This window comes from Ictidomys tridecemlineatus, chromosome 3 (genome assembly GCF_052094955.1).
Source record: "Ictidomys tridecemlineatus isolate mIctTri1 chromosome 3, mIctTri1.hap1, whole genome shotgun sequence".
Classification (NCBI taxonomy): domain Eukaryota; kingdom Metazoa; phylum Chordata; class Mammalia; order Rodentia; family Sciuridae; genus Ictidomys; species Ictidomys tridecemlineatus.
Genome location: NC_135479.1, coordinates 23,238,147 through 23,257,090, shown reverse-complemented (window position 1 = coordinate 23,257,090; position 18,944 = coordinate 23,238,147). Strand labels below are relative to the sequence as shown.

The 18,944-nt window shown below is 55.7% G+C and overlaps 1 protein-coding gene across 7 annotated transcripts in view; it reads left to right on the top strand.

Moving 5' to 3' along the window:
- Arhgap23 (Rho GTPase activating protein 23) overlaps positions 1-18,944 on the top strand; it is an 84,580-nt gene that overhangs the window by 43,184 nt on the left and 22,452 nt on the right. For 5 of the 7 annotated variants that reach the window (XM_078042129.1, XM_078042128.1, XM_078042127.1 and 2 more), the window contains 11 exons: positions 1,243-2,407; positions 4,005-4,160; positions 4,369-4,480; positions 4,628-4,685; positions 6,228-6,371; positions 11,854-12,171; positions 13,394-13,455; positions 13,697-13,827; positions 14,330-14,451; positions 14,812-14,967; positions 18,773-18,851. In XM_078042129.1, the coding sequence (XP_077898255.1) occupies positions 1,243-2,407; positions 4,005-4,160; positions 4,369-4,480; positions 4,628-4,685; positions 6,228-6,371; positions 11,854-12,171; positions 13,394-13,455; positions 13,697-13,827; positions 14,330-14,451; positions 14,812-14,967; positions 18,773-18,851 (2,503 nt within the window). Of the gene's footprint in view, positions 1-81; positions 228-1,242; positions 2,408-4,004; positions 4,161-4,368; positions 4,481-4,627; positions 4,686-6,227; positions 6,372-11,853; positions 12,172-13,393; positions 13,456-13,696; positions 13,828-14,329; positions 14,452-14,811; positions 14,968-18,772; positions 18,852-18,944 lie in introns of those variants that run through there. The other 2 variants (XM_078042133.1, XM_078042131.1) reach the window with 2 other exon arrangements.

Below are 18,944 nucleotides of genomic sequence, written 5' to 3'. Positions count from 1 at the left end.
CCCCTCCACACCCATCCTCCCTCGCTCCCTCCTCCTGCCAGCCCGCCTAGAGAGCCGGTGGGGGCCGGGGAGCCGCCGGCCGGCTGGGAGGGCAGACAGAGGGGACCAGAGCAGCAGCTGTGTTGTGGGGGGGTTAGCCAGCCGGGGGGCGCAGGGCGGGCAGGATGCTGCCGCTGCCGCTGTGATGCAAGGAGCCCCGGGAGCCGGCAGGATGGCAGGAGGGAGAGGTATGTGTGTCCCCAGCCCTGTGTGTGCCGGCTGGAGGGGCTGAGTGTGCGGGGGTGTGGTTAGCTGGTCCTCATCACATGATGTTTGTGTCTGGGACTGGAGGGGTAGTTATGTGTGTGTGTGTCTCATTGTGTTGGCTGTGCGAGTGTCTCGGGGTGTGTATCTTCCTGTGTCTCCTTGTGGTGTGGTGTGTGTGTTTGGGTTTGCCCTCCTTTGATAGTTCACCCTGAGATAGGCCCCTGGTCGCTGAGATAGGTCCAGGGCTGGGCTGGGCCAGGGCCACAAGGCTGCTGTCCCTGGGGGCCGCCTCCTTTTTTGGTCGGGCCCAGGCGCCAGCCCTGTCACTCCTCAGCAATGCAGCGTCAGCCTCAGCAACCAGCGCCAAATTCCAGGCCTAGGGGTGGCAGAAGGTGGCCTGAGGCCCCTTAGCCAGTCGGGCTTCTCCTCCAAGCTGGCCTTGAGGGAGCAGGAGATGGGCAAGTTCATCTTTACCCTGGTGGCCTAGGAGCCTTTCCCAGCTCCCCATCCATGGGTTAGAGGGACCTCAGGCTCTCTAGCCTCCACCCACCCGCAGCCCACCCCACCCTGGACACACCCCTCTGCCTGCTTTCTTCCCTGACATCTGCCACCTTGACTAGTCTCTACTGGGGCTTCCCAGCTCCACCCAAGGGGCTGTGGGCATCACTGAACATAAAAGAAGCAGGGAGGAGGCAGTGGCCAGGCTGGTGGGAGGACCCCAGGAAACAGTTTACGGCTAAAGTCTTTCCTCGTCATAGGTCTTAGAGAAATTCCAGCTCTCTTTCTGGAGAGAGTGTGTGTCTCTGTCTCCAAGGCCTCTTCTTTGTCCTCCCTGGGCTCTCGAGCCCACCCTCCTGCTCTTACCCACTCCACATGCCCCTGCTTAGTTCTCTCCCTTCAGTGCCCTTCTGAAGACCTGGACCTCCTAGAGTTGCAGGAGCCCTGCCTAGTGGGACCTGTCTGGCTGTGCTCACCTGCTTCTGTGTCTCTGGCCAGGCCTACTCCCAGGACGCCTACCTGAAGGGGAACGAGCCATATTCTGGAGAGGCCCGCAGCATCCCAGAGCCACCCCCACTCTGCTACCCTCGAAAGACCTACGCCCTGCCGGCCCGGGCGTCTGCCTGGGCCACTATGGTGCCTGAGCCCATCTCAGCACTGCCCAGTGACCCTCGGAGTCCTGCTGCCTGGAGCGACCCAGGGCCCCGTGTCCCACCTGCCACCCGTGCCCATCTGGACAACTCTTCCTTGGGGATGAGCCAGCCCCGCCCCAGCCCTGGTGCCTTCCCCCACCACCCCTCGGAGCCCCGGACATCCCGTGCCTTCCCAGAGCCTGGCAGCCGGGTGCCCCCCAGCAGACTGGAGTGCCAGCAGGCCTTGTCACACTGGCTGTCGAACCAGGTACCCCGCAGGGCGGGGGAGAGACGGTGCCCAGCCATGCCACCCCGGGCCCGCAGTGCCTCCCAGGACCGGTTGGAGGATGTGACTACCCACCGCCCGTGGCCCTGCTCCACCTCCCAGGATGCCTTGAGCCAGCTGGGCCAGGAGGGCTGGCATCGAGCTCGCTCAGATGATTACCTGAGCCGGGCCACCCACTCTGCTGAGGCACTGGGACCAGGAGCACTCGTGTCACCTCGCCTTGAGCGTTGTGGCTGGGCTTCCCAGCGTCCATCTGCCCGTACCTCTGCCTGCCCGACTCGGGACCTGTCGGGACCCCAGGCTCCACCCCCACCTGGCCTGCAGGGCCTGGACGACATTGGGTACATTGGGTACCGGAGCTACAGCCCGTCATTCCAGCGCCGGACTGGCCTCCTGCATGCACTCTCCTTCAGGGACTCACCCTTTGGGGGACTGCCCACCTTCAACTTGGCCCAGTCCCCTGCATCGTTCCCACCAGAGGCCTCAGAACCACCCAGGGTTGTCCGGCCAGAACCCCACACCCGGGCCTTGGAGCCTCCTGCTGAGGATCGCCGTGATGAGGTGGTCCTGAGGCAGAAGCCTCCAACGGGCCGCAAGGTCCAGCTGACTCCCGCCAGACAAATGAACCTTGGATTTGGGGAGGAGTCCCCAGAGCCAGAGTCCAGTGGGCGAGGGGAGCGCCCAGGCAGGAAGGTGACCCCTTTGGCCACTACTGAAGACTCCCTGGCTTCCATCCCCTTCATTGGTGAGTAAGGGTGCGGGCGGCTGTCCGTGTGCTGCTGTACCCCACCCACCTGTCCACCAGGCACAAGGGTCTGGGCTAGGTGCTGATAGGATGTTGTGTTTTCCTGGTCCATCCGTCCATTCAACCCTCTGTCCATCCACTCTTCTGTCATCCTTTTTTCCATTCTACCTCCCATTCATTTATCCTTCCAGCCACAATTCCATCCGCTCTCCCACCTCCCTCCTTCCTTCCATCTGTCTATTATTTCCTTCCCTCCCTCCCTCTCTTTCCTGCTCCCATTCATTCATTTGTTCCTTTCTCCTTTTTATCCACTCATTTGCCATTCTTTCCTTGCCCTTCTCTTCCTTCTTGCTTCCATGCTTCCTTTGTATCTTTCATTCTTTGTTCCTCACCTTTACCTTCCATCTTTCCAGCGAATATTTGTGTCTGGCCCTGAGCTAGGCTCCAGGGTCTCCTGGGGGACTAGAGGGTCAGACAGAACCAGCCAGAGGTGGGATGGGTGTGGTCTAGGGAGTCCAGGAGGACAGGGAAGGGCTGTGTGGGGTGTGGTAGGCACAGAGAGAATGTTGGAAAAAGGACTTTTTTTTTGTACCAGGGGTTTTGAACCCAGGGGCGCTTAACCACTGAGCCACATCCCAGCCCTTTTTTATTGTTTATTTTGAGATTGGTCTCACTAAGTTGCTAAATTGCTGAGGCTGGCTTTGAACTTGAGGTTCTTCTGCCTCAGCCTCCCCAGTCACTGGGATCACAGGTGTGTGTCACCACACCCAGCGGAAAATGGACATTTTGACTAAGATTTGAAGGATGAGGAGTTAAGTGTATGGACGGAGGAGGTTCAGGGAGAGAGACGGGAATATGCAAATTCCTCGGGGTGGGAAAGGCAGGATGCTCTTCCTGCAGCCTTCTGGTCCAAGATGTCTTGTCAGTTGTCAGGGCTTGGACTTCACCTTGAGAGCAGGGGAGACACTGAAGTCTACACCCCCATATTGGGAATGGGGGGGGGCAGGAAGAGCTGGAAGTCAGGGACTTTTTGGATATGCCGGGTTGCAGCTGAGGGAGTGAGGGATTAGTGGCCTGAGGCAGGGTGGAGAGATGCCTTCGGTAGCTGTCAGCCAGGGAAGACGAGGGACTGAGGGCAGCTGTCATATTCTGGGTCTGATGGGGAGGGACAGCCTCTGCCCTGAGGAGCTCCCAGTATGAGGGGTAGCCACACCCCTGACCTGGGGGAGGCACAATTCATGCTTTCAGAGAGACCCTTAGTCTGATGGGGAGACAGAAGTCCCTGAAGCTTCCACTATGAGAGGGGAATACTGGCTCTGCCCTCAGAACCTGTTCTAAGGAAGCGGCTCCTTCCCACCTCAAGGTGTCCTCCACATGAGGCAGAGGCTCAGCCCCTGCTGAGGAGAGAGAGTCCCTAATCGGTCTTGTGGGCCGGTCGCCCTGGGCGGTGGGTATGGTGTCAGCACGGCCTGCAGTGCTTGCGGAGCCTGTGAGTGTGCTCTGAGCCTGCCGCACAGGGTGCCGGGGTTGAAAAACCAGGGTGGGACAAGCAGGTCAGTCTTCTGCCCCCTTCACATTTCCCTTCCTTCATGCACAGATGAGCCCACCAGCCCCAGTATTGACCTCCAGGCCAAGCATGTCCCCGCCTCTGCAGTGGTCTCCAGTGCCATGAACTCAGCCCCTGTCCTGGGCACCAGCCCGTCTTCACCAACCTTCACCTTTGCCCTGGGCCGCCATTACTCCCAGGATTGCAGTGAGTGCTCCCTGCTCCCCGACACCCATCTCCCCAGCGGCTCAGTCCCCAGAGGCCTCTGCTGGGCCTGTGGCCTGGTGTCTGTTCTCTTCCATCTGGGGCCCCATGGGGAGAGTCACCTCCTGGCCTGGCCCAGAAGGGAGGGCTCTAGGGACACTCCCGACCTGCTGCCCCTCTGACCTGAGGCCCCACGTGGGTGGCTTTGCAGGCAGTATCAAGGCTGGCCGCCGTTCCTCATACCTGCTGGCCATCACCACGGAGCGCTCCAAGTCCTGTGATGATGGGCTCAACACCTTCCGCGACGAGGGCCGGGCACTGCGGTGAGGCTTTGTCTAGGTGTGGGTGGGGCCGCCACAGCCACCCTGGCCATCTTCTCCTGAGGCTAGACCTTGGGGTCTGGTGGGTGACAAGAGAGCCAGATCCTTCCTGTGCTTCCCACACCTTCACCTTCGATCCTTGTTCCCCAGGCGCCTGCCAAACCGTGTACCCAGCTTGCGGATGCTTCGGAGCTTCTTCACTGATGGGGTGAGCAGCAAGAGTGCGCGTGCGGGTGGGAGGGTGTTGGGGAGGGCTGGAGGCCTTGGCATGGGTTCCAGGCCTGTGCCTCCTGTGACCTGAAATGAGCCACTCTGGTTCCTTGTTCCTTGCTTCCTGCACCCCTGACTGTCCCAGCACTCGTGTGACCCACCCTCCTCGTGCAGCGTCGTCACTTAACAAGACTGCACCTCCCACCCGAGGACACTGCTCTTGTCATCGCCCTTCCCCCAGAGAGCCCCTTTCTCATCTCCCCTTAACTGTGTGACTCACTTTTTCACTCTCCTCCAGATTTTTTAGGCCTGCTCTGAACTTTCAGCCTCCGCCCCTGGCATTTCACGTCTCCCCTGGCGATACTGTGTTCCTCAGCACGGGAGCATTACCAGTGCCCCCTGTCTTCTTACCTGCTGGGCTACCAAGCTAGCTCCCGAGGGCAGGGCTTCCCGCTGGGTCCCCGTATTACCTGCCACTGTCCCTGCCCAGAGGCATTGCTGTTGTTTCGTGGTGTCTTCAGGGGACCCAGTGAGATTGATGGAGAGGCTGGAGTTGCCACCCTCTACACCCGGGAAGACAAAGGATCTGGTCTGTTGCGGCTGCTTTTTTTTCATTTTTTGGATACCATGGATTGAACCCAGGGGTGCTGTATCACTGAGTCACATCCCTGGCCTTTATATATATATATATTTAGTCATAAATGGACACAACACCTTTATTTTATTTTTATGTGGTGCTGAGGATTGAACCTCATGCCTTACATGTACTAGGCGAGTACTCTACCACTTGAGCCACATCCCCAGCCCCGTTTTTATTTTTTATTTTGAGGTAGGGACTCTCTAAGTTGCTTAGGGCCTAGCTAAATTGCTGAGGCTGGCTTTGAACTCTTGATCCTCCTGCCTCAGCCTCCTGAGCGGCTGGGTTTACAGGTGTGCGCCACCGTGCCTGATTGTTTATGAACTGGAAAAGCCATTGTGATCTCAAATTCTTGTATCTTTGGTTAGTTCAACACCTTGCAGATATTGCCACCTGGCTTACTCTTTTATCACTTCCTCAGCTTACTTAACTCTCCCTTGACTTGTCACTTCTGATGCTGGAGTCCTGTTGACACTATCGCTTCCTCTGTTTAACTCCTTGTGGACATGGCAACCTGCTCCTCTCACTTAGTTCTTTGTTGCTGTTCCCACTTCCCCTGTTTACTTAACTCCTTGTTGACACGATCTCTTCCTCTGTTTCCTTAATTCCTTTTAGGTTGTAAAGTTAAAGGAGGTTCCAGATTGGCTTTTTTAGCGTGGTGAAGCATGTGGTCTGGTGGCGTGTCACACACAGCCTTTCCTCCTTTCTGGCTTCTCCATTACGTCTCATGACCTCAACACAAATGGCCCAGAGAGAGAGGAAGCAAGGCCTCTGGGGTTACAGCACGTCAGAGTGTAACCCGGACATACGCCAGGCCCTGGTGGCTGCAAGTGCTGTATGGGGTTCCTGAGATGCTGGTACTGTGGGAGCCACCCTAAATCGCCCTCTGTTGTGTCCTTGCAGTCTCTGGATAGCTGGGGCACTTCTGAAGATGCTGACGCCCCTTCTAAGCGACACTCAACCTCTGACCTCTCAGATGCAACCTTCAGCGATATCAGAAGAGAAGGCTGGTTGTATTATAAGCAGATCCTCACCAAGAAGGGGAAGGTGAGATGGGCGGAGGAATGAGCTGGGGCGGATGGAGGCTGGCTCCTGTGAACTCTCCAGCTCCTCGACACCTACCTGCCCTGCACCACCCTTGGAGCCAGGAAAAAAAAAAAACAAAAAAAACAGCTTAGATTGTAGCACGAAGGATGAAGGTTAGATGCTGGGAAGGATTCTGGGTATGGGGGGGTACTTAAAGAACTCATAAAAAAGAGATTAACAGGAGAGGAGGTCTTTGTTGTGGGATGGATCTCATCAAATGATGTACTACCAAAACCATCCTGAACGATCCTTGGTTGGCAGACAACCCTGCAAATGGCCACTGGGGCTCACGAAAAATGAGGAGCCAAGGCCAAGGTGATCCTTATAGGGAAGTTGAGGTCGAGAAGAAAACAGAGGCCAGCCTTTTCAGGGCTTCCTCGGACCTGCAGAGGGTTCAGTCTCTATCTTAAAGGCAATTGAAAATCCCTGGGGCTCTTCAGGGAGGGAGTTGCAGCTTTAAAATGACCGTTTCCTGGGGACAAATAATAGAGGGGCCACCCTGGAGGCAAGAAGACCATTAAAAGCCAACGCAGAGATCCAGGTGAGAGACAGGGGGATCCGTACTGGGGGTCTTGGGGAGGTGGTGGGGAGAGTGCTGGAGGGAGAACAGGTAAGAGCCTGAAGAGAGAAGGTGGTTCCCAGCTCCCTGGGGCATGAGCCTAGGTCGGTGCCCTGAGCTGGGAAAAAGCCAGGAGGGAAGGTGGTTTCTGCAGCCCTTAGCTGTCCCTGTAGTCTACCTGCTCACAGCCAGGACAAACCTAGTTTTGACTCTCGATGACACTGCATATTACTCTGAGGGCTTGGGACTCACCCACCTGTGACTCAGTGTCCTCATCTGTAGGTGGAGTTGACAGTAATCTCCACTCCTACATGTGTCGCTGGGGATTAAATGAGCTGATCGAAGTTACGGGTTTACCCAGCACCTGCACCTGGGAGCTGCTGTTCTGCCTTCCTGCCGTTACAGGCCTCTCGGTGTCAGAGGGGAAGAGTCCAGGGCCTCTGTGAGTGCCAAAATACAGGGGTGTTCAAGTCCCTTATATAGAATGGAGTAGTGTCTACATATAACGTACACACATGCTCCCAAACACTTTAAATTCCCTCTAGATGACTTATACTGCTTAATACAATATAAATGCTATACAAATAGTTGTTATACTCTAATTGTTTATGGAATAATGACAAGAAAAAAGCCCATACATGTTCAGTATAGACACAGGTTTTCCTTAAATATTGTTGATCCACGGTTGGTTGAATCTTTGGGCATGGAACCCGTGGATATTGAGAGCTGACCGTATTTGAATTTTCCACCCTGCCCCTGGGGATCTTGTGGTCCCTTGGAAAGAGCATGAGCTCTGAGACAGACAGACTCTGAATTTCTGCCCAGCCGTGTTATCAAGCATATGGCTTTGGCACCCCTTTAACTACCCTGTGCCTCCCTTTTCTAATCTGGAAGATGGGGACAGATTATTCTACTCCAAGGGAGATTGTGAGGATGGAGTGTGACGTATGGTCCAGGCAGGTCTGATACTCACTGCTGGTGAGCACTAAGCACCCTCTGCTTGGGGATCTCTGTTGAAGTTCTAGAAATTTAGGGTGAGGGAACCCTCCCAGCCCTGCCCTCCCAGGGTTCATGACCATCCAGCAGAGAAAACTCACGTTGCCAAATAGTGACAAGTGTCTAGACTGTCAGGATGGGGGGTGTAGAGGCCTCTGCAGGGTAAGGTGGGAGTGGGGGCAGGTTTCCAAAGGGCTGAGACATGAGACATGAATCCATGCTGCAGAGATGGGAGGAGTGGCCTGGGCTTAGACGCCCTCTTGGCAGGTCTGGGGGAGAGGCGGGAGGTGTGCTGGAGCAGGCTGCCTGGAGCGCCCAGGGCAGGAGGTGGGAGATAAGGTGGGGAGTTGGGTGGTTGCCAAAGCACATGGGGCCAGACACCCAGGGAATGCCTGTCTTGGGTTTAAGGTGGGCATGGAGTGGGGAGATAGGGGACAACAGTTGTGTCTGTGACAGGAGACAGTGTTGTTACTGTTATCTAGGTGAGCAAGGGCCCTGTTCGAGTCCAGACATTGGGTCAGGAGGAGGTGACCATTTAGAGAGAGATTCTAAGGGAAGGGTGGCCTGGGCTTGCTGATGGCCTGGATGTGCAGAGGAAGGAGGAGGAGGCAGGTGGCTCCTGGCTTCCTGGCTTGGGCTGTGGGAGAGGTGGAGGGTGTTAGGACCCTCCCCTGAGACACTGGGCATTTGAGGAGCAGGTTTGGGGAAAGGGGTTCTGTTGAGACCATGTGAAGTCTGAGGGCCCTGGGGACATACCCTGGCCGGCCAAGGTGTCCTGGGCACAGATGTCCTGGGCACAGAGATTCTTAGGAGACAAGTGACACTGGGGAGCTCCCCTGGAGGGGGCCTTTGTCTATCCTGTGTACACAGGTGCCTGTGGCAGTAGGAACAGGGAAACAAGGCAGTGGACCCATCTGAGCCTTGAGAGATAGTGGGGGGGGGGCCGGGGGGCAGGCCATGGAAACCAGAAAGAGCCAGCAGGATGGCAGTTAGACCAGGAGGGGGGACCTGGGAGGGGGCGGGGGCAGCTGCGTGAGGTGAGCAAGAGGAGCTGTGGCGACAAAGCCTTTCAGAAGCCACTTGAGTGTCCTCCTGAAAGCAGCTGGCTCCTCCTCCCAGGTGCTCTGTCCCCAGCTCCAGGGCCCCTGGCAGCCCAGTTTCAGAGTTTCCTGGGCAGGCCTGGGAACTGGCCCCTTCTTGTTCACTGACCAATTCTAGAGGATAGGGGCTTCTAGTCTCTTGTTGGCAAAAACCCAATGTTGCTTGTCTCCTGGGTGTCATGACCTGGCAGTTAGGGGAAGGGTCTTTGAGTCAGCTTCAGGCTTTCCGTCTGTCCGGGGCCTGATGCCATCTGCTCCAGCAATCCCAGCCTCCTCGTGTACCCTCCACCTCACCCGCTCACCAGTTCTCAGCCTCCTGCAGAGACCACTGACTGTCAGTATGGGGAGGGTGTGACACATCCTTAAGCCCTAGAGCTGGCATTTGAGCTGGATATGGCCATGGAGGCTTGTCAGCGTAACCCTCAGGTATTCTCAGGGTCACTAGAGCCAGGGAGGGGGCTTGACTTGTCCAAAGTCATCCAGCTGGTTTAGTCCCCTGGTGATGGTGTTGGGGGCGGTCTTGGTTCCACCTCATTCTTACAACTAAAATCCTTCTTGGAGGAGAATTCTGGCAATTTTATTGTTAGGACTGCCATCTCTACTTTGAATGTCCCTGTCCTGGCCCAGCAGTGCTGGATGTTGGGCAGGTTTGCAGCTTGGGATCAACCCTAGGGGAGTCAACCCTGCCTTGGTCTGATGGAGCACCTGCCCTCAGGCTGTGCCAAGGACCATTGATTTGGTAAATACTGATGAGCACTTGCCCTGCACCAAGCCCTGGGCTCTGGGCTGTGAGGCATGGAGGTGAGGAGTCAGAAGAGCTCCCTGCTCCTTGGAGCTTGCCATTTACCGGAGTAACTGGAAACCAGAATGAGCTGAGATCGGAGTGGGTGCTCAGAGAAAGTGAGTGGGGGGGAGATGGTGTGTGTGGGGTGAGTGCCTTTAGAAAAAAAATGGCCAAAGGCAGCCTCATTGAGGAGGAGATGTCTGTTATCTTGGAGCTCAGATCTGAGGGGTGAGAAGGAGGCAGTGACATGAGAAAAATGAGAAGAAGGGGCCCAGGGAAAAGGAGCTGTCAGTGCAAAAAAGTCCCCCCAAAAGGAAACGCAGGACGGCTCACTGTCGAAGCCCTATGTCTTGTGAGTGGGTTTGGTGGGGGGGGTAGGACCACACTGCAGAGGACCTTCAGTTTGGTTCAATGCTCTCAGGAGAGAATGTTTTACAAGGAGAGACATCCTTTCCTTCACCTTTGGAAACGACCATGCAGCTAAGGGCTACAGAGTGGGCTGAGGAGGTGAGTAGGGCCTGGAAGGTCTTTGTTATGGTCTAGAGGAGAGTTGTTGATGACGTGGACACAGTGGTTGTGGCAAAGGCCATAGCACAAGTCGGGCGCAATGGTGCACACCTGTAGACCCAGCGACTTGGGAGGCTGAGGCAGGAAGTTTGCATGAGCCCTGGGGTTTGAAACCAGCCTTGGCAACATAGTGAGAGCCCCATCGGCAAAACAAAGCAAAACAAGCAAACAAACAAAAAAGTAGCAATGTGTGACACTCTTGAAAGCTGAACAGTCTTCTGATGAGTTTGATGTCAAGGGTGAGGGAAAGGGAGGAGTCAGGGGCAACTCCCAGGTTTCGAGGCAACTGGGTGGATTGACTGAACTGGAAAGATGGGGGCGGGTGGAGAACAGGTTTGAGTGTTTGGGTCACGTGCCCTGTCATAGTGAGCAGGGAGCGTGTGAAGTGCCTGTGGGACTTGTAGGTGGAGATACTGAGTAGGCTGTGGGAAGTTCAGAACCAGGCTGGGGCAGACAGACGGCGGGCCAGGGCTAGACATTTTGGAACCACCATCAACAGATGGACTGGGTTTAAAGCCAGGGCGTGGATAGTGGCCCTGTGAGCGGCATGCAAGGAGAGGAGGGCCCAGGAGAAGCTCAGGAGCTCCTCGTCTGAAGGGCAGGTCTCTACCTTCCATTCTGCTGATATTTGGGCCAGAGACAATGCTTTGTTGTGGGGGGCTGTCCAGTGCGTGGTGGGGTGTTTAGCAGCATCCTTGGCCTCCACCCACTGAGTGCCATGCCCCTTTCCCCCACATTTGTTCTCCAGACAAATGTCCCTGGAGGGTGTGTGATTGCCTTGGTTGAGAACTGAAGGTTTGGAGGATGTGGGGAGGGCCATAGAGGAGCATAAGAAGGAGCCAATAGAATCAGGAAGAACCAGGGAACTTGGTGGTCTCCCATGCCCAGAGAGGCCTTGAGAGGGAAGGCGGGGCCAACAGTGTCAGATATCACTGACAGGTTAAGACAGGGCTGGCCACAGCGACTGACTGGCCACTTGGTGGTCCTGGGTGACCCTGAGAGCAGCTTTTGGGCAGCGGATACGGAGTGAGGTCTTGAGTGAGAGACAAAGAAGTGGGAAGAGCAGCTCCCCAAGTGTGTGGGCTGCTCTGGACCAGTTTTGCTTTGAAGGGCGGGTGTAAGGGTTGGGGTGTGGACCAGGAATGGCTTGACAAGAATTTTATTTGAGGGTGGTGCTGGGTAGGGGCCTACGTGTCCTTACAGAGCCTGGTATTGGTGTTCTTGTTTAGAGAGGGGGGAGGTTGGGGTCCTGCGAGGGGCTGAGAGCGCTAGGCAGGTGGAGCTGCTGCAGAGTCGCGGGCTGTGGGCGGGAAGCTGCGCAGAGGCAGGCAGGTGGACGGGCCTCCTTCGCAGTCGGCAGCCCCTGCAGCTAGGGGCCGAGGGCAGGCCTGATTCTCACATTTCGCCATCTCTCTCCCACCCCGTGTCTCCCTGCAGAAAGCGGGCAGCGGCCTGCGCCAGTGGAAGCGGGTGTACGCCGCGCTGCGGGCGCGCTCGCTCTCGCTGAGCAAGGAGCGGCGGGAGCCCGGGCCGGCGGCGGCGGGGGCTGCGGCGGCCGGCGCAGGTGAGGACGAGGCGGCGCCCGTCTGCATCGGCTCCTGCCTGGTGGACATCTCCTACAGCGAGACCAAGAGGAGGCACGTGTTCCGGCTGACCACCGCTGACTTCTGTGAATATCTCTTTCAGGCTGAGGACCGGGATGACATGCTGGGCTGGATCAGAGCGATCCGGGAGAACAGCAGGGCCGAGGGCGAGGTGAGGCCCGGGCGCCCCCGCCGGGCCACAAGGGCAGGGCAGGCTGCTTTTCAGTTGCTGTGACCTGGGGTGACCCCTCTGAGCCTCATTCCCTCTCCTGAAAGAGGGGCTAGCAAGCGTCCTCCCCTTGCCCACCTGGGTTTTGGTGTGAGAAGGGCACCAACGGTGGCTCATAGCACCTGGCGTCCTCCTGGGCAGTGACTGGCAGTAGGGAGACTAACAGCAGTGGTGATAGTAATTACTATTATTGTGGGGACCCCCTTGGGCAGCCTCTGGCACAAAGAGAGCAGCTCCCGGCCAATCGCAGCCTGTCTCAATCGCCTGGGGGCGGAGTCTTATGGAGCGTAGCAGAACAGGTGCTCCTGCGCCAGCAATCGCTGATCCACAGGGGATGAACAGAGCGACTTTCCATGAGAGGCCAAGAAGCTCAGCTTTTGATTGCAAGTGGACAGGGGTTGAGCCTAGCACTTTGGAAGGGATTTGGGGAGAAATCTTGGGATAGCTGTCCTGGGTAGCTATCATCTCTCTCCATGGCCCTGAGCTGGGTCTCCATTCCCCTTGCACCCTTGGGCCAGGTGCCTGGACACTCCTGCCTAGTTAGGTGGGGTTTTAGGCTTTGAGGTAAGGCTAGTCTCTGCCAATACAGAATTGTGCCTGGAACTGGGTCCAGGTGGCCGTCTCCTTTGGTCATGGGAGAGGGGCATTAGTGCAGAAGGGCCACAGCCTTTCTCACCAAGGACATGTCTTCTTGCTGATTGGCCCTATCCTCCTCAGGAGAGCATCTTTCCTCATGTAGGAAGGGAAGTACCTGGAATCTGGGCCTCTGCTCTGGAGGCATGGTTGGGCCATCTCCAGCAGGGCACTGTCGGGGGCCCTAAGTCATCTTCATTATGACGATAGCTGTGCCTCATGGGACGCTGCCTCTGTGCCCACCAGGACTGATGAGTGCCATGTACACAGTTCTGCACCCAACCCTGATGTGCCTTGTTAGTCCCTCATGTTTATCACTGAGGTGACTGAGGCTCAGAGAAGTGTCATACCCAAGGTCACACAACTGATAGGGTTACCCAGCAGTCCAGCCCTGGTCTTTTTCACTGCAGGGTCTGTGCTGTGTACCTGGAGATAGAGGAGGGGGATGCAAAGTTGAGATAGGGCCAGGAATAAGCCCTAGGGTGAGTGGGCTGTGGGCACTGACGTGGCTACTCTCTCCTCTCTTTCTTAGGACCCTGGCTGTGCCAACCAAGCTCTGATCAGCAAGAAGCTTAATGATTACCGCAAAGTGAGGTGAGGCCCACCCCTCACAAAGTGGTCCCTGCCGTGGTTGGGGTGGGGAACTCCAGGCAGAGGTCATTCTCTGGGCCTACCTCCAAGTTGCAGGCCGGGCATTGAGGGTCTCCAGGGCCCAGACAGGAATGGGTGGATTGGCTCAAATGGACGGGAGGTCCCAAGTGGCCAGAGGCCAGGGTGGGTGACATGCTGGGCCACCCCAAATAAAAATCTCTTATTTCCCCCTTTTCCCTTGCAGCCATAGCTCTGGGCCCAAAGCTGATTCCTCCCCAAAAGGCTCTCGGGGCCTGGGGGGCCTCAAGTCTGAGTTTCTCAAGCAGAGTATGGCACGTGGCCTCAGGACTCAGGACCAACCTGCAGGGAGCAAGGGTAGGAAGGTGGCTGCTGAGAGGGGTGGTGTGTGGGGGGGGCCTGTGGGTCTGCAGGGAGGGGAGGGTGTTCCACGTGTGTCTGAGAGGGCCCAGGGGCTCTCAGAGTTTCAGGGCTGGATCGGCTTGGGCCTCCATAACACGCATGCTAGGTGGGCCTTCCAGCCTCTGCCTGTGTGCCTTTGGAGTGAGAGGCTCGCTCTTTCCAGAAGCGGCTTTGGCCATCTTTTTACACTTTTGGGTGTTAGGAAGTTCTTCCTTTGATCATAACAGAATCTTTGGTTCTTGGTTCTACCTCACAGTTTGGTCCTGAGGCCCACAGCAGTCCTTACATGGCCCTGAGCCTCTCTTCTGTGGAATGGGCCTTCTCATCCCCCTCAGTATCCTGGCTGCTTCTGTGATGGAGTCTTCATAATGTCCCAGTGTGTGAATGTGACTCTGAGGGCATTTGATGCCCCCTGTGCTCTCCTGGCTCACCCTCTCTCTCTCTCTGCCTCCCCCAGATGACAATGCTGCTGCCCCCAGAACACCCTGGAGCATCAACATCATCAAGAAGAACAAGAAGGTCACCCCCAGGGCATTTGGGGTCCGGCTGGAGGAGTGCCAGCCAGCGACAGAGAACCAGGTGAGTCCCTGCTATGCTTCCAGAGCAGATGGGCTGGGGCAGATCCAGACATAGAGGGCCAGAGTTGCAGGGATCATGAGACCAGCTCTGTACCTCACACAGACATGGCTGGGGAACGGCCCAGAGAGGTCCCCTCCCCATCCTTCAGGAGAGCGCAACAGAGCTAAGGCCCAGCCCTTCTCCTTTTTGGTCTATGGCAAGGCTCTGGCATTACTTCTGGCCTCCACACTGGAGGCAGGAAGGGACTTTCCTCCTGGGGCTCCTGGCAGGCACTCTAGGTCTTGTGCTGCCTCTATTTTAGCTTCCCCATCCCCTCTGGCCACATCCACCCTAACACCTCTGCCATATCCATGTGCCCAGCGTGTCCCCCTGATTGTGGCTGCCTGCTGTCGCATCGTGGAGGCCCGGGGACTGGAGTCCACAGGCATTTATCGGGTGCCTGGCAACAATGCAGTGGTGTCTAGCCTGCAGGAACAGCTCAATCGCGGGCCCAGTGACATCAACCTGCAGGATGAGGTGGGTGTGGATAAAGTGGGTGGGAGTGCTCTGCTGGGGAGTCTGTGGTCTACTGGGCTGTGTTCACTGTACCCTGCCATGTGCCATGGTGGCAGGAGAGGAGCTCCACACAGCTAGCCCTGGGGGACACCTGCCCCAGGCTGAAGCCACACAGAATGCAGTCCTGGCCTGGGAGGCTCTGAGACAGATTTTCAAAGGTGGCAGTTTTGTCTGAGCCTTTAGGGTTCACTAAAAAGCAGTGAAAACCAGGCAAGGGACATTTCGGTAACAGTGTAGAGTCAGCATTTGCAAGTAACTAGCAAATTCCCAGGGGAGGGGCCAGCTAAGTAAACACTGTAGGCTTTGGTTTCCCTGTCACATAGCTTCCTCCCGCTTCTCTGCTTCCTCTCCTTTGCAATTTTTTTTTTAAGATTTCTTTTTTAGTTGTAGATGGACACTATAACTTTATTTTGTTTATATATTTTTTTATGTGGTGCTGAGGCTCAAACCCAGTGCCTCACACATTCTAGGTGAGTGCTCCACCACTGAGCCACAACCCCAGCCCCTCTTTGCAGTCTTTTTAACAATGTAAAAACCATGCTTAGCTCAAGGGCCACACAGAAAGGCTGCTGGCTGGGTTTAACATCTGGGAGGTGGTTTGCAGACACCTGGCTTAGAGGAAGGGGACCCTTGATGTTTTCAGGATGGTCACTTGGGTGGCTACACCATGGAAAGAGAAGAGAGTGATCTGATGAGATGAGATCAGCCCAGTGTGAATATGGGCATCACTAAGGGTCAGGAGGAAGGGTATTGACAACCATGCTTAAGAGTCAGGACTGGCAGTTCTCAAATGGTGTTCCCCAGAGTCTTAGGGTTCTTGGAGGTGCCATGGGAGGCCAAGAGTATGTCAGGACCCCTTGTCCTTGCTAGAACTAGAGCTGCCATGCTTTGCTCTGCCTGTTATCTTGAGTTTTCAAGTATGAATTTATTTGACATAAGGAGCTCTGGTTAAAAAAAAAAAAAAAGATTTTTTGGAAAACTCTGCATCTGGCCAGTGAAATCCCATGAGTCATTTACCTTAATGTCTCCTGTCATACATATTCTCATCTTTGGCAATGGGAAGAGAAGGCAAGTAGGTGAGAGATTGTGGACAAGAGAAAAGGGTGATCTGCCATCGAATCAAAGCATGTGAACAGAGGGCGAAGCTGCTGAGGGCTGGAGCAGGGGCTGAGTCTTCTATCATTTTGTGGTGGTACTGGAGATTGAGCCTAGGTCCTTACACATGCTAGGCAAGTGCTTTACCACTGAGCTACACTCCCAACAATTTTATTTTATTTTGGTACTGGGGATTGAACCCAGGCTGCTTAACCACTGAGCCACCTCCCGAGCCCTTTTTGTATTTTATTTTGAGACAGGGTCTCATTGAGTCGCTTAGAGCCTTGCTAAGTTGCTGAGGCTGGCTTTGAACTTACCATCCTCCTGCCTCAGCCTCCAGATCCAGTGAGATTACAGGTGTGTGCCACTGTGCCCTTAAATTGGGAAGGCACAATTGTGAGTATAATCTGAGCAAAGGCAGTGCTTCAGGACGTGCCTGATGGCTGCAAATGTGGAAGACCTGGAGCAGGTGGACAGGGGAAAAGCCCTGATGAGAATGTGGGCATCACTAAGGGTCAGGAGGCCTTGATGGCCTATTTTAGTCAGCTTTTTTGCTGCTGTGACTAGAAGACCCAACCAGAACAATTATAGAGGAGGAAAAGTTTATTGAAGGGCTCACGGTTTCAGAGGTCTTCAGTCCATAGACAGCCAGCTCTACTCCTCAGGATTCAAGGTGAGGCAGGACATTGGAAGAGTGTAGTGGAGGGAAGCAACTCACATGATGACCTGTAAGCAGAGAGGGAGACTCCACTCTACAGATACAAAACACACACACACACACACACACACACACACACACAGTAGCCACGCCCCAAGGAACCACTTCCTCCAGCCACACCCCACCGCCTCCAGCCGCCACTCAGTTAATCCCATCAGGGATTAAGCCACTGATTAGATTAAGGCTGTAACCCAATCATTTCTCCTCCAAACCGTCTTTCATTCTAACACATGAGCTTTTGGGGGACACCACACCTAAACCATAATATGACCCCAGGGGAATGGGGATGAGGGAGCAACTCTAGGAACCGGCTGTGCGAGGGGCAGGAAGGATGACCAGGAATATTAAAAGTTTGAGCTGGGGGTGGAGTCTCTGTCCCTGGCAGAAGTGAGCGATGAGCAGCTTTAGACTTTGGAGAGAGGTTGGGTCAAATATGGCCCCATTGGCTTTGGGATGGCAGTAAGTCACCTGCATGGAGTGACAGCATCATCAGTCCATAGGCTGAGATGGACTGGGGAGTGGCCTGAGTTTATGCTGGGACTGAATGCGGATGACTAAGGGGACAGGGTGGGCAGCAGGAAGTCTGGGTCTAGCTCAGTGGGGTGGCAGGAGCGGGATGCCCAGGAAGCTGGGGCCGGGGGCACAGGAGGAGTCCTAAGCATCAGCTAAGCTCTTAGACCTGGCAACTGGGAGATGGGAAGAGCCTGCCTCTTATCCCTCCTGGAGCCTGGAATGGGGTGGGTAGGAGCCACGCTGGGTGAGGGTGGGCATATGAAAAGCACATCACTCTGCCTCAGCCAGGGAGAGCCGCAGGGCGCGCTGGTTGGTCTTAGACACCGCTGGTGGTGGGGGGTGCTGGAAGTGCCTTGTGTGGAGCTGGTGGGGAGTGTATTGTTTGCAGGACTGTCCGGCATAAGCTGTGGGTCCATTGTGACGAGTTTGTATATATTGTAATGATTGAGTTGAGTCTGTTGAGGGTGCTTTGAACCAGCCCCATCGAGGTGTGGCTCCTGACTCTACCGAGGTACAGGGTGATGCCGCCCCCCTGTGGACAGAAGGGGTTGAGACCTCTCCATTCATTCTATTCAACCATGATCTATTTAGACCAGGGTTTCTCCACCTTGACACAGTTGGCATTTTGGGTAGAATAATCGTTTGTTGGTGAGGTTTCCTTTGCATTGTAGTAAATTTATCGATGTTCTGGGCTTCTATGCACTGGATGTGAGTGGCCACCCCCAAGTCATAAAAACCAAAATGTCTCTGGACTTTGCAAAATTTCTTCAGGGGGCAAAATTGCCCCCTGTTTGGATTCCTGTGATCTAGTCAGCTGCTCCCGCTCATTCTTAAGAATAAGGTAGACAGGAGTCCTTGCTCTCACAAAGGACACTGTCCATGGGGAGATAGGCTTGAACAAGGGAGCAAAAACAGAACAATGACAGATTTGGGTAAGTACCATGGAAGAAGCAAAGGTGGGGCTGTGGTCCAATCAGCATGGCAGTGGTGTCCGTGGCTACTTTGACTGCAGCAGGTAAGCAGGATGAGGAACCAGTCACATACAGAGCAGAGCTTCCAGCTGAGGGAAGAGCAGGTGCAAGGGGCCTGAGGCAGAAAGGAGCCAGGCATGCACTGCTGTGCCACGGACGCTTACCCTCTGGGGAGGAAGGGGTGTCTGAGGATGACTCTTCAGTGGATGGGGGGAGCACTGGGAGGCAGGAGCTGACTGGTCCAGCAGGGTGCAGAGAGCAGGCTCTGTTCCTCATGGTGCCTGGCCCAAAGAAGGCCCCTGGTCCTTTCCTTGATGGGCAGTGCTGGTGCAGTGGGCTCACTGGAGCAGGGAGGAGCTGGGGCCAGGTGTGTGCACTGGTGAAAAGGTGTGGGCAGCTGGCCTGGGGGTGTGGGTTTGGGTCCCTGGGGTGGGTCCTCCTGTGGCCTGACATCTTTGCCCCTCCCTAGCGCTGGCAGGACCTCAATGTGATCAGCAGCCTGCTCAAATCCTTCTTCCGAAAACTGCCGGAGCCTCTTTTCACCGATGGTGAGTAGGAGCAGAAGCGGGAGTGGGGGGCAGCAGTTCACCTGCCCTGGGCGCTTTTCAGTTAGAGCTGTGGGTTATAGTCTTTTGATAATA